The following is a 13,765-nucleotide window of genomic DNA, read 5'->3' as shown; positions in this document are numbered from 1 at the left end:
AGTGGTAGACTCCCTTTATTCCATGGAATACAGAAGCTGACCTGCTATGTGCAGTGGTAGACTCCCTTTATTCCATGGAATACAGAAGCTGACCTTCTACGTGCAGTAGGGGACTCCCTTTACTTTCAGTCCTCTTAGTTTTTCTTCCTCCTCCTCCTCCCCCCCTCCTCCTCCTCCTCTTCCTCCTCCTTGCCTCAGACATGCCACTGTTTTCATAACAGCAGTTTTATTGTTCAATCCGATGGTAAGTTATCACAACCAAATGTCAATTTTGCTTTATTTTTAAAGCCATTTCTGGCTTGAAGAAAACTAAGAGCCAATCTTTGGACAGTAGATGCAGATTTGATATGTTTGGTAATTGAGGTCCGTGCTTGGCAGGTTACCCAGTGTTGACTGATACTGAGAGATTGACTTGTTAGATATCTAAGATCATTGGATGGGACGAAAGCAAACCTTCTGCCCGCCTTTAAGGCACCAGACTGTGGAGAAGATGAAGAGAAAGCCACATTATTTTAAGGAAACTAGTGAAAACTTTGCTCTTTTCACACATATTTGAACATCTAGCATATGAATGAATATCTACTCCTGGGCAGATTGCAACTGGGACTCGTGTCTCTTCAAACCACCATGTTATGAGTCCTTGGGGGACCAAGAGGCAGGAAGCTTTCAGAGATGCTCATCCAAGCTCAGGGAACCATTCCCTCCTAAGAGGAGGACCTTCTTACTAGAGGATAAGGACCTTACTGTGTGATGGATCTGCCAATAAGGAGGTTTGTCAGTATCCTTAAGCCACATGCAGCTATGCCCATGAACCTGAGAGTGACTTCTCAGCAAGCTCAAATTTGTAGACAAAGAGATGACTCACCAGGGAACCCCTGTCAAAGCCTCTGGCTTAGTTTCATGGTTCCACTCATTTTAATTCACCAGTGTTTTTCTTGAGCAAACTTTCATAACGAAAGCATAAGAGCGTTAGTGCTGTACTGTCTTACCAGAGCCTCTTGTATTGTGTACTGGTCTTGTGTCTGTTGCTTAGTCATACAGAGACTTGAGTAATGGGCAGCTCTAGCTCAGTGACATTTAAATGACTGTCGCTTTTATTAATTTTTTATAGCCCTGCTACTAGATGATTAATGGTAGTGGTCATCCCAAGGGGTTCTGTTTTTGTTTTTAATTGACAGATGATAATCATACATCTTTATGGGGTAACGTGACAATGTTGCTACATTTATATATTATGTCATGATTAACTCAGGCTCTTTAAGCCATCCATCATCTGAAGCATTTATCATTCCATTGCTCTTTAGATATACAAAATCTTCTATCACAGTTTGAAACATATGATAGAATATGGTCGGTTGTATTCTCCTTTGAGGGATCCTTACCGTGTATCTGGATGGCAGTATTCTCTTGGTGAGTCTTTAAAGAAAGAGACTCTTCATAGTGACAGTATAGTCACTGACTATGTAATGCATCTCTATGGCATTTACCCCCTTAAGCATGATTCTGATATTTTAAAAGCTATAAGAGAGGTGAGCCATGGTTCACAGGTGATGGTCTATCATGTTGGAGAAAATATGGCTGCCATGGTAGTTTTGTTCCCACTGGTGGTAATTAGGATGGTTTGCTCATAGATGTGCAGATACAACAGGAGAAAATTTGGATTGGAGAGAAGTGGGGCCAGGGTATAATGTTCAAGCCTGCCACCTGGCAACCACATCCTCCAGCTAGACCCTCTCTCCTACAGTCTTCATAACATTTGAAAAACAACTCCAATAAATTTTAAATACATAAGTCTATGGGGGACATTTCACATTGAAACTGTTATAACCTCTGAGCTATACCTCCAACCCTGATATATTTAATTTAAATGTGGATAGATCCTGGAAGAGACGGTAAATTCCTTCATTTACTGTTTAGGGAATATTTCTGAAGTACCGGTTATCAAGGTTGAATGTAGGGATGGAGACAACCACGTGGGGCCCACTCTTTCCTTCATTGGGCTATTCTAGTGGTAGGATATAGACCTTAAGCAAGAAGATTTTACATGATAAGTGTACAGTTTATCCTATTGTCTTAGTTGTTTTTTTTTTTTTTTTTTTTTTTTGCTTGTTTTATGTGAAGAGACACATGCCATAACCAAGGCAAATCTTATAAAGGAAAACATTTCATTGGTGCTAGCTTATTGTTGGAGGTTTAGTCCATTATCATCATGCCCTGGGAAGCATGGTGTCATATAGGCAGACATGGTGCTGGAGAAGAAGCTGAGAATTCTACATCCTCAACTCACAGGCTGCAGACTTGAACATCTGAGAGCTCAAAGCTCACACCCTAGTGATGAACCTCTTCCAACCAAACCACAGCTACTCTAATAAGGCCACACCTCCTAATAGTGACACTCCTGATGTGCCTCTAGGAACCACTTTCTTTCAAAGCACCAGGCTTATTTTGTTCAGTTTCTTTTAGTTTAACTGAGTTTTGTTTTAATTCAGCTTACTTTTGAGATGGGGTATTCTAGAGTTGGTCATTGTGTTGATCAGTTTGTAATCAAGTTCTTGGTGATCCTCCTGCCTCAATCTCCCAAGTGCTGGGCAGTTGCAGGTATGAGCCTCACACTCAGCCAATAGCAAGTATATTAACAGTAGAAACTGTTTTCATAAAGTCTCCTCTGGAGAGATTGCATTATATCTGTGATTTCAAAACCTAGTTTAAGCTTAAGGAGGAAGTGAGGTTATGTTGGGGTTTTCGAGCTCCTGTGCAGCGTGGGTGGATTTGGGTGGAGGGAGAGACTCACTGGGATCTTCCTTGACAGAGCACAGCAGCAGCAACACTGATTGGGATTTGAAGAGAAGCTTACCCCAGGATTGTAGCTCTGAATGTTTGGTTAGTGTGAAGGACAACAGTCCATTGGTGTGAGGTCAGACTTAAGTCTGATCACAATTCTGGATAGAGGAGTTGAGTTAAAACATTATATTGGCCACTTGAAAGGTTAAGGAAATGTTCCTCGAAACTGGTGATGCAGGTAGTCTGTGCTTATGTAGTGTATGCTTTGAAAGGAAAGTCACAGTAGTGTGATTTAGTGTGGTTTACAACTATATGGTTGGTTTAGATGTTCAGAGTTAAAAGCTTGAAATAATTTTTTTTTTGTGGTAGAAGATAGTTCTGTTTACAGCAGTGTTTACATGTTGGCATTTAAAAAGCAGTTTATAGGTTATTGGAAACTGGCTTGTTGAGATCACCTTGAAATTGTAGTAAATGGTGATCTTAAACTTAGGAAATTGTAAATTAGTAAAGAGACTTGTCATAGTTTTTGTCTCTTTGATACAAGTGTAGACAGACGTTCCTGGGACTCTCAGTTGAGGAGTTTCCTCCATCAGATTGTCCTGTGAGCTTATCTGTGGGCTATCATCTTAATTGCTTATTGATGTAGGAGGGCACAGCCCACTGTGGGCAGCACCATCCTTATGCTGTATAAGAAAGTTAGCCAAGCAAACCAGGAGGAACAAGGCAGTAAGCAGCATTACTCAGTGGTCTCTGCTTCAGTTCCTACCTCCAGGATTCTGTCCTGACTGTCCTCGTGATAGACTGTGACCTAGGAGTTGTAACACGAAATAAATCCTTTCCTGCCCCACTTGGTTTTACTTAGTGTGGTATCAAAGCAACACAAAGCAAACCAAGACAAAAGTTTTTCTACTCCATTATCTCACGTGTATTTACATCACAAACAGTGGGAGGAGAACATTAATTGCTCTGATTTCTTAATTTGTAAAAGTAACTGTCAATACTATCAGCTTTACAGTCAAAGTGACATTCTAATGTTGATCAAAATAGGACTCAACAGCTTGACTAAACATTTCAAGACAAGTTTTTGGAAGGAAATACGGTATTTAGCACAATTAATAGGGTAACTGAAATCAATAAATAATTGAGTAACTTCTTACAAGTGTCAAATGGTGAAAACATACTTCTGTCTTGACATTTGATTATGTTAACTGTATATTTTTATTTGGAAAATATCTGGATTTTTTTCAAGTTATGAAACTCCTCTTTAAAATACAAAGCTCCTTGAGCATCTCTTTCAGTCCATCTTCCCTATCTCCTGGATCCAACATGGCTTTTTAAAGGCACACAGGATTTCTTTACGTCCCACGAGTTACTGTGTTCATTTAGCCTAAGTTTGGGACAGACTAATGAAATAATTGCTCATTTCCCCTCTCCACCTGCGGGACAGGGGTCAACACTCCTCCAGAGGAGACATTGCTATAGCCATATAGGGTTAGAGAAATAAGCCATGCAAAAAATAAAGTTGAGTCAATTAGTCTCAAAGAGAATGCATGCAGTCTAGCAGGGATTTAGCTGTTGAAGTTGGCTTGATGGCATTATGCCCTGTTAGAATGTTCATACAGTTCTGTTTGGGTAAAGCTAAAGAAACATTTTTACCTTCCAAGTTACATTAGTAAGTTAGTAAGACATAGGAAACAGAGTATATCAGGGCACAGTGGCCTATATCTGTAAACCTAACACTTAAAATAGTCCATGGGAGCATCAGGCTAGGATACATAGTGAAATACTCACTCAAAAACAAAAACATAAACAACAACACAAACAAATTGTGTGTGTGTGTGTGTATTTGTATTTCTGTGATATCTTTATTTATATCCTCATTAAAAGAATGCCCAGATGAGGCAGATCTGCTATTAAGATATCAAATACAAAGTAAGTACAATACAGAATTAATGTATTCCTTTCTTTGTGCCATTTATTGGACCTACATAGTGAGAGCTATTCACAGAAACACTACTGCTAATCAGCAAATCTTACTTAGCTCTGGAAGCCTTGTTCTGGAGAGCTGTGATGGGGTTTGCATCTCATGCTCCTGATGGGGTTTCAGTAAGAGGAAAGTAGTGGCCTTCTTTTTCCAGCCCTTCTTCTTTCTTAACCCTCCCCATTGTGCTTACACCCCTACATGCATCCTTAGGACATTTACCAGCCTTGTTTTCAAGGTATTAGTTCAACCACTTGCTCCAGTGTGCACATGACTGGTTTATGTTAAGAGCTTGGAAGAGAATTGCTTTGTGCTTCTAGATGGATTACAGTCCCTTGCTAATTATCAGTAACTGTTTAGTGCTATTTAACCTTCTGCAGGGCTTGCTGGGTGACAGAGGTAAGCATTAATAGAACTACATCTTCCTGGATGGCCAACAAGAGGAACGCTTCCTTTATGGAACTTTGATTTATTTTAGCATTTAGTGCTGCTTGAGGGTCTTGCCCTCAAAGCCTTCCGTGCTGGCATCTTGATTTTAAAAGCTTCGCATCATTGCACAGCTATCTACCAAGGAGCATGATTCATTAACTTCATTTAATTCTGAGTTTCCAGTGAGAGCGTCGAAAGGACTTTACAGCACCGGCTTCTAAATGATTTCACGTTTTTCATATCCAAAACTTTTAAGTGAGGAAATTGAACTTAAACATTTACCCCATTGCTGTTCAATCCATCACCTGCTTCCTTTGTCACTACTGTGGCTTACTTGTCAACCAGTCAAGATGTATGAGTATTTGTTTATGACATTGGTCTTTTATGTTAGGCTTATTTTGTATAACAGAAGCTGTGAAGGATGCAGAAAAAACGTAATACGATTTTCTGGGTTTTTTGTTTGTTTTCTTTTTATTTTTTTGTTTGTGTGTTTGTTTTCATTTCTGGGTGATTTTGGAAGAATATGTCACCAAAAGGCAAATAAAACCAAATAATGTGCGGTGATCTCTTTTTCTTTGTTCATGTTCTGATTGTTGGCGTTTCTTCCTAACTGTTGATGTTGCTCTCGTATGGAAGGGTTTCTCACATCTTGCAGGCTTTATTCCAACTGGGACATCACTGCAGTTCTCTCTCAGTGCCTTCAGGGCCAAACATCTTTACTGTCTTTGCTGAATTGGGAAATACATCACCTGCCATGATTGTGAGGAAGAATTTGCTTCACACCTGCAGCATCCAAACTTATGAAGTTAGGCAGTGCTCTTGTGGACCATAACATTTCTATATCCTATTGTACACCTGTCTTTCTGGTCTCGTGGATCTGAAGGGTAGCAGGAACCAGGTCTAATGTGAGGACGTTGAGGCTTGAGGCTGTGTTGTGAATTTTTGGTGTGGCCCATTGGTTCTTAAGAATCTGTGCAGAGAATATAAGGTCAAGTTCCCTTGACAATGGAAAGCAAAGAGAGGCCTTGTTGATTCTATCATTAAGTCTCTTGAGAAATATGGCAATGATATAGATCAACAGCACTGCAAAAGTAGTCTTCTAAGTTTCATATACAAATCTATACATATGTAGGTTATACTCAATGATGCTTCAGATTTTGATTCAAGTAGCTATATTTTGTGGTTATACCTGCACCCTTTAAAGCTGGGGTCTCAAAAAGGAAACTCAGGCTGTATCCTGTTCTTAGAATAGATACTATAACATGTTCTTAGGTTAGATACTATAACAAGTTCTTAGGATAGATACTGTAACATGTTCTTAGGATAGATACTGTAACAAGTTCTTAGGATAGATACTGTAACATGTTCTTAGGATAGATAATGTAACAAGTTTGTTCTTCCTTACATTCTGCAAGTAATTTTAGTGTTAACTTTCACATACCTATTTAATAGAAGAAAAATTATTTTTCCCTTATTATTTCTTAGTGAAGGTAAACATATATGAATATTCTTCAAAGGTTTTAGAATAAGTTGTATGAGATTAAAATGACAGGCAGAGGGAGAGTAAGTTTGTCAAAATGCAAAACATCACAGATTACATGCTATCTTGCTTTGGCCAGGTATAAAGGGTAGGAAGAAATAATCTCACTGAATGTCAAGTAGAACTTAGTGACTTATAATAGTAATAAACATTTAAAAAATGCCCACTCCCTCTAAAATACTAACATCAAACAGGATGGTGCATAAATGTAGATTGTTATAAATTCTGCTTTTAGGATACTGGGAATCGATGTATTAGAGATTTAAAGACTGTTATTTTCAATGATGGAACTGTGGGAATACTTGGTTTTGTTTTACATTACTGATGGTAAAATAAAGTCTTTTGATTAAAAACAGTTCTTCTGCACATCCAAAAGTAACTGTTCATGTAAAGATCCCGCAGCGTGCCCCAAGTGACCTTTAGCATTTCCATCATCTCTTTGCTTTTCTATTTAGGACATCCAGGCAGAAATTGATGCCCACAATGACATATTTAAAAGCATCGATGGAAACCGGCAGAAGATGGTGAAAGCTCTGGGGAATTCTGAGGAGGCCACAATGCTTCAGCATCGACTGGATGACATGAACCAAAGATGGAATGATTTGAAGGCAAAATCTGCTAGCATCAGGTCAGACCACTCGAGATTTAAAAAAAAAAAAAAATGTGTGTGTGTGTGTGTGTGTGTGTGTGTGTGTGTGTGTGGGCACGCTTGCGAGTGCTTATGTAGATTTGGGTCTATCAGAAAGAGAAAGGATTAGTACAACTCTATCAGAATTTGTTTAAGATTGAAATCCAAAGTCTGTTTTCTTTCCAGTTGGTACTGAAGATATACTTAACAATAGAGGACTTAACTGTGGATCAGGTCTTGGGTTCAATCCTCAGCACTACCAAGAGAATAAATATGTAGTTAGAAGTTTTTGCCTTGTTTATATACCCAGTGCACTCTACTATTTGTTCCAGGATATTCATAGTCATGTTTTAAACCATACAACAATATGGATAATAATATCACTGACACTTGCTAATTGATAATGTTTATCATTATATTGTATATTTTATTCTGTGTTAGGATCATTAGAGCTCTATTGGTTGGTCTATCTATCTATCTATCTACCTACCTACCTACCTACCTACCTACCATCCATCTATTAATTTATTTGAGACAAAGTAGTAGTACTGGGTGACTTAGAAATCACTACATGACCAGACTGACTTTAAACTCAGAGTTATCTACTCACCTTTGCCACTCAAGTGCAGGAAATAAAGACATTCATTTTTCACAGAGCAGGCGTGCTATAGCCCAGGCTGACCTTGAGTTTATTGTGTAGGCAAGGTTGGTCTTTAATGCTTTGTTAGAAACAAAAACAAAAACAAAACCCTTCATTTAACTTATGTACATGTATATAACCTTTGTAAATGTATGTACACCATGTGTGTAGCAGCCCATGGAGGTGGAAGAGGACATCGAATCCCCTAGAACTGGAGTTATGAACAGCTGGGAGCTGCCATGTAGATATTGGGAACCAGCCTGGCTCCTCTGCAAGAGCACTAGGTGCTCCTAACTTGTGAACTATCTCTCTCAGGCCTTGGCCTTTGACTTTTCTTCATCCTTCATCCAGAGTGTGCTGACATTACATACAAGTCCCATCCTGCCCATTTAGAACTATTACTTTACTTAGTAGTCTTGCACTGTGTACTAACTTATCCATCACTTTATGTACAGTAGTTGGTTTCACACAACTTCTTAATTTATACTGTCGAGATCTGATGGCTTCTCAGAACATGCCTCTGTTGTTAAGTGGCACATGACAGTTCTTGAAAAAATCCTGGTAAAGTAGAAGTTCAGGATTTCCATATGAGAAGTTTAATGAATATAAAGATTGAGATAATAAGATAATAGCCAGAATTTGAATGTAGATTTCTTTAAATCTTGGTATTGAATTTATTTTGCCCTATCAAGTGTCTATGTCCACTTTGAAAATGTATTTATTTATTGAGATTAATTGCCTCTTATAGACACTAAAATGTAGAAGTGATGATTCAGTTCTGTTTTGGATGAAAGTAAAATTCAGTTAAGTATGGACAATAGGATCAGGGCTCTGACAAGGAAACAGCATTGACGAATCACCCAGAGTAACAGACCGGTACCATTATTGGACTTCAAGCACATTTTAAGTTCATACTCAGTAGCTGATAGACAGTTTCTAATTGGCAGCAAGTTAAAGGGATACTTACAGAAGACCATAGTAGCAAGAGTGATAATTCCAAAGACGAATGTTGGCAAAAAGCCTTAGATTTGGTTGTATCACATGTTGAATACGGATAACCTTAAAACCAAATGGTACCGACTTTGATTTTTGCACTTTGCTATGTATTTTCTGAACTTGGACACATTACTGTATTACTCTGAACTTTGCCAAGGTGTACTATCTGTATCCAACAGACTTGATTGTCAGGAAGACCAAGTAGAATGATTTGATTGTTTCTCAGGCTCCGTAGACCCTGCTTAAAGTAGACTCTAGGCTATTACGCATACACGAGGTTGGGTGAGTGGATCGGACTCAGCAGGTATTGGGAATCCATACAGCGACTGCCAGAGAATGGAAATCATCCACTAATTTTTGTCCTGTATGATTTTCTTCTTAATAAAGAAAGGTACCATGTGCTCTACTGGGTCTCATAAATTAAAACTTACAACCCCTCTATTTCTTAGGAAGAGTGAGTTGTGGCATGCTGTGCACTCCTCTCTATAGCTCCAGTTGGAAATTATCTCTGCATCAGCCACCTCTCCTGTTCATTTGTGCTAGAGATGGAAGCCCAAGCTTTGCTTATGCTGTGTAGATACTATCTATGTTTATGTCCATATGGACTCACTTGTGTTTTCTATGATTAGATATGTGTAACTAAAGATGAAAGAACTTTTCATATTTTAATCTTCAAATATGTAAAAAAAATGAAATCACGTATCATTTATGAATTTGTATGAGATAGTGGTTTATTTTTCTCAGTAGTGGGCTCTTCACATAGGAAGTTCAGCTTAGAAAGAAGGGGAACAAAGCAGCTTTGGAGAGCATTGCGCTTTGCAGAGACACTATGTTCAAACACTGGTGTTGTCATGCAGCAGTCGGTGGGCAGGTTATTGACCCATGTGTGTGCTTCAGTTTCCTTGTGTGTGAAGCAAGAGTAATTTCCTTAGTGGGGCTTCCATGCATGTTTTAGTTAGCCCATATACAGTGTCTGCAAGAAGTGGGTCATGTTTATTACTGTTATCAGCCACTACTTGTGTGGTAAATTCCTCTCCTCCCCAGCCCCTCCCATATCTTAGTCATGAGTGCAGGAACTGTTCAAGGGACTCACCAGTAAGCAGTGCCCTCTTTCCTGGCTGGATTCTGAACAAATGTGAAAGAAAAGTGGGTTTAGCCGGCTTCCTCACAAAATCTAATGCCATGGGAATGACGGACAGAAGCCAGGTGAAAGGAGCTGGCTTAGAGCTTAGATTGCTAACTCAACCCTAGACTGATGCAGAATTCCCAGTAGTCACTACTCAAAGGTGGCTTCCCAAGTGAGACACCCTACATGCAAGGTCTATTTTACAGCAAAATTCTTCCCTGGGCCAGTCTCTATCTGGCTCCGCCTCCTTCGTTATACATGCAAATGATGTGGGTGGAGTTGCGTTCAGATCACTCCTCTGCCCTTTCCTCTCTGGCTTTAGGAGTCCAGCCTGGTTCTCACATTGCCTTCTGTTGGTATCTGATTCTCTGATGTCTTTAATATTTCTGCAGACTCTTCACCACTCTTCCCTGTAATTAATTGAAAATTGACTTTTCTCTTAATTGCCATACTTTACTTGAAATGTTCTTTAATAGAGGTTAATTTCCTCCATTTTCCTTGCCTAGAAGCCAGTGGGAATACTCTGAATATTAAGCCTCCTGTGGACACCAAACATCAGGATATCAGTCATAAACTGGCCGTGGAAGGCAGTTTGCCTGCAGAAGTAGCCCTGTCACATAGGGATAGGTGGCCAATTGGCAGCCTCTTGTGGCTTCTCCTGCCTTGATTCCCATCTCTTCACATCTTCCTTTTTTTTTTTTTTTTTGAAACAATGCATCTATATTTCTACCCCTTTATCATCTTTCTCCTAATCTATAGGGGCATATGGTTCCTTTCTCTTTGAAGTACACACACTACTTCCTTTTATCTTCCGCCCTCAGCTCTCAGCCTTGGTGGAAACATTCACACTGGTAACTTTTTTTTCCCCCTGACACAGAGTTTCTCTGTGTAGTCATGACTGTTCTGGAACTTGCTTTCTATACCAGGGTGGCCTTGAACTCAGAGATTTGCCTGTATCTGCCTCTTTAGAGCTGTGATTAAAGGTATATTACTATCACCCAGCAATAACATTTTTGTATTTTAATCTTCAAGTTTCTCTTTGCACTGTCTGTGAAAGTTCTCAGCTCATTTCTATTCTTAAGTCCCATAGACCTGCTCATCCTGGGCTTCCATCAATTTCATCTTCATCTTGGCCTCCTTGAGATCACCCAGTCCCCGGGGGACCATGGGCAGGGGGATCTCCAGAGGGATTCATGTGCATTCCATTGGACACGTGAATTCCTCAGAGATGGGCCTTGGTTAAACCAAATCAAACTTAGGCATTATTAATGAAACCCTCTCATATGAAAGTGATAGACCTTCTCCAGCTAGGGCCCCTTTCCTCCTTAGCTGGAGCCATCTGTGCACTATTCTATAACTGTGTTATTTACTTCATACAGTATATTCATAATGAAGCTACATTACTCTAGCCACCTGCAGTGTATTTAAAAATGTAGATCCTCTAACATTTGCTTTTTATTCATCAATTTAACATTTTTCACACAATTTTGATCATATTCCGTCCTCTCCCTCAGGTCCTCTCAGGCCATCCCAGCCTTGTTCCAGCCTTTTCCATGATGGATTGCTTCATTTCTGTCTTAGTTTGGTTTTCCAGTGCTGTAATAAAAGCAATTTGGGGAGGAAAGGCTTTATCTCCCTCACACTTCAACGTCACAGTCTTTCAGGGTAGGAACTGAAGCAGAGACTGCTGGGAGCCTTGCTCTCTGGCCTCTTCCGTGGCTTGTGCAGCTTTCCTATACAACTCTGGACCACAAGGGTGACCTCACCCACCGTGAGCTGGGCCTTTCTACATCAGTCATTAATCAAGACAGTACCCCACAGATTTGCCTACAGGCCAGTGTGATAGAGGCATGTTCTCAACTCCTTCTACCCAACTTGGAGCTCTTCATAACACATTCTAGTCAGAGCCATGCCCTTGTATTGTCCCCCAAACCCCAGTTGAGCTTTCTCTTCTACTTTTATTCACATTGATATATCCTGGTCACCACCTCCTCTCTATCCCCTACTATTAATTTTGGATTAATCGCCCCCTCCTTCCCTCCTTACTTCCTTCCCTTTCTGTGTATGTGTGTGTTCATGACCATGTGTCTCTTAAGATGCTTCTGCATGTAGATGCACAAACATGGAGAGATTAAAGATGTGTATTTTCCTCTATAGCTTTCCACCTTTAAAAACAATTTTTGTTTTTGTTGTTGTTGTTGTTAATTTTGAGGCAGGTTCTCTCATTGAACCTGGAGCCAGGAAGCCCCAGGGATTTTTCCTGTTTCCACATCTCCAGGGTTACAAGTGCCACGTTTTATGTGGATGCTGGGAATATGAACATAGAGGCTCATGCTTGTATCCCAAGCATTTTACCAACTGAACCATCTCCCCAGATGTGTGGTGCTTTAGGAAGAGGGGGTGGGAGGCAGAAGCTAAGGTTTCTTTGATATAATTTGATACTGCCTACTATTGCTATTATAATTCTGAATAATATTTTTCTATTTTATTCACTGTCATGTCTATCTTCAAAGGCCTTGTTTTCTCTTCAGTTTCCAAGCCTTTCTTTCTCTGGATGACGTAATCATTTTCTGAGGATGAGGCTATTTGATTGATAACAGCCTGCCCCTTCAAGTCCATAATATTTGTGGATTATGTATTTCAAATAGTGTTTAGTTCATATCACCACCATGGGGAAATGTTTCCTTTAATTTGTCTTTAGGAAGTGGATGTATGCTCTTTATTGTTTTGTTTTGATAATCTACTCTTAAATATTTATGGACATCACCTACTTTAACCATGCCGTGGTCATTGGAACAGCTACCTTAACTATTACTTTAAAGATTTTTGGATGCCCATGATTGAGCCCTTTAAATACTAAAATTCAGTGTGCTAAATAAGCTGTATCATCTTAAATACAATCCATAACATTACAATACATGCATGTATATATTATATAATGTTGCATGACATTATATATAATTATATATAACATTGATTTTATACACACACACACACACAAGCCAGTACACAATGGAGTATCAGGTCAGTATATAACAAATTAGCTGAAGACTTAAGATTTCACTTATAAAAGAGGCTCTTAGGAGTGCTGGCAGCACTTTCTGATCACTTTTAAAACTGATTGGAATTACACTAATAAATTCAAGACTGAATGCCATGGCTTACATTTTTAAATTAAATTTATTTAATGTAAGATTATGTTAATTAAATATCCACTTATCGGCTTAATGATGTTTAATATAGATCCATCCTAACACTGGGTTTCAAAGGCTGGGCAAGTTGTCAAATGTGACAGAAACAGAGTTTAAAGATAAAAATCTATCTTGCATTTCTTTTATAAGTCTTTTTAACATTTGGGTCATTGTTCTCCAAGCCCTTATGGGCAATGGTTATTCACCATCATCCTTGGTGTTGTCACATTTTACAGCACCATTCTTAACCTTAAGGGCTTGTTTTTGCTAACTACATTACAAAGCTAAAGTCTCCTTTTCCTAAATGTAACAAAACAAGATTCTATTCTCCTCTTAGAACATTCTCCAGCCGGGGCTCTCTGTGGTGGCAGGAAGGAGCCCTGTCAATCTGATCACACCATGCCCGGTTACAAGCTACAAGTGGCATTATGAACTCTTTTTTTTTTTTTTTTT

At 39.2% G+C, this 13,765-nt stretch overlaps 1 protein-coding gene across 7 annotated transcripts in view; it reads left to right on the top strand.

Moving 5' to 3' along the window:
• Nucleotides 1-13,765, top strand: part of Utrn (utrophin) — a 493,578-nt gene that overhangs the window by 324,786 nt on the left and 155,027 nt on the right. For all 7 annotated transcript variants that reach the window (XM_021174513.2, XM_029482311.1, XM_029482313.1 and 4 more), the window contains one exon: nt 7,187-7,359. In XM_021174513.2, coding sequence (XP_021030172.1) covers nt 7,187-7,359 — 173 coding nt within the window. The remainder of the gene's footprint in view (nt 1-7,186; nt 7,360-13,765) is intronic.

The sequence above is a fragment of the Mus caroli genome, chromosome 10, assembly GCF_900094665.2.
Source record: "Mus caroli chromosome 10, CAROLI_EIJ_v1.1, whole genome shotgun sequence".
In the NCBI taxonomy this organism is placed as follows: domain Eukaryota; kingdom Metazoa; phylum Chordata; class Mammalia; order Rodentia; family Muridae; genus Mus; species Mus caroli.
The sequence above is the reverse complement of the archived record's forward strand: the minus strand, read 5'-3'. Positions and strand labels throughout refer to the sequence as shown.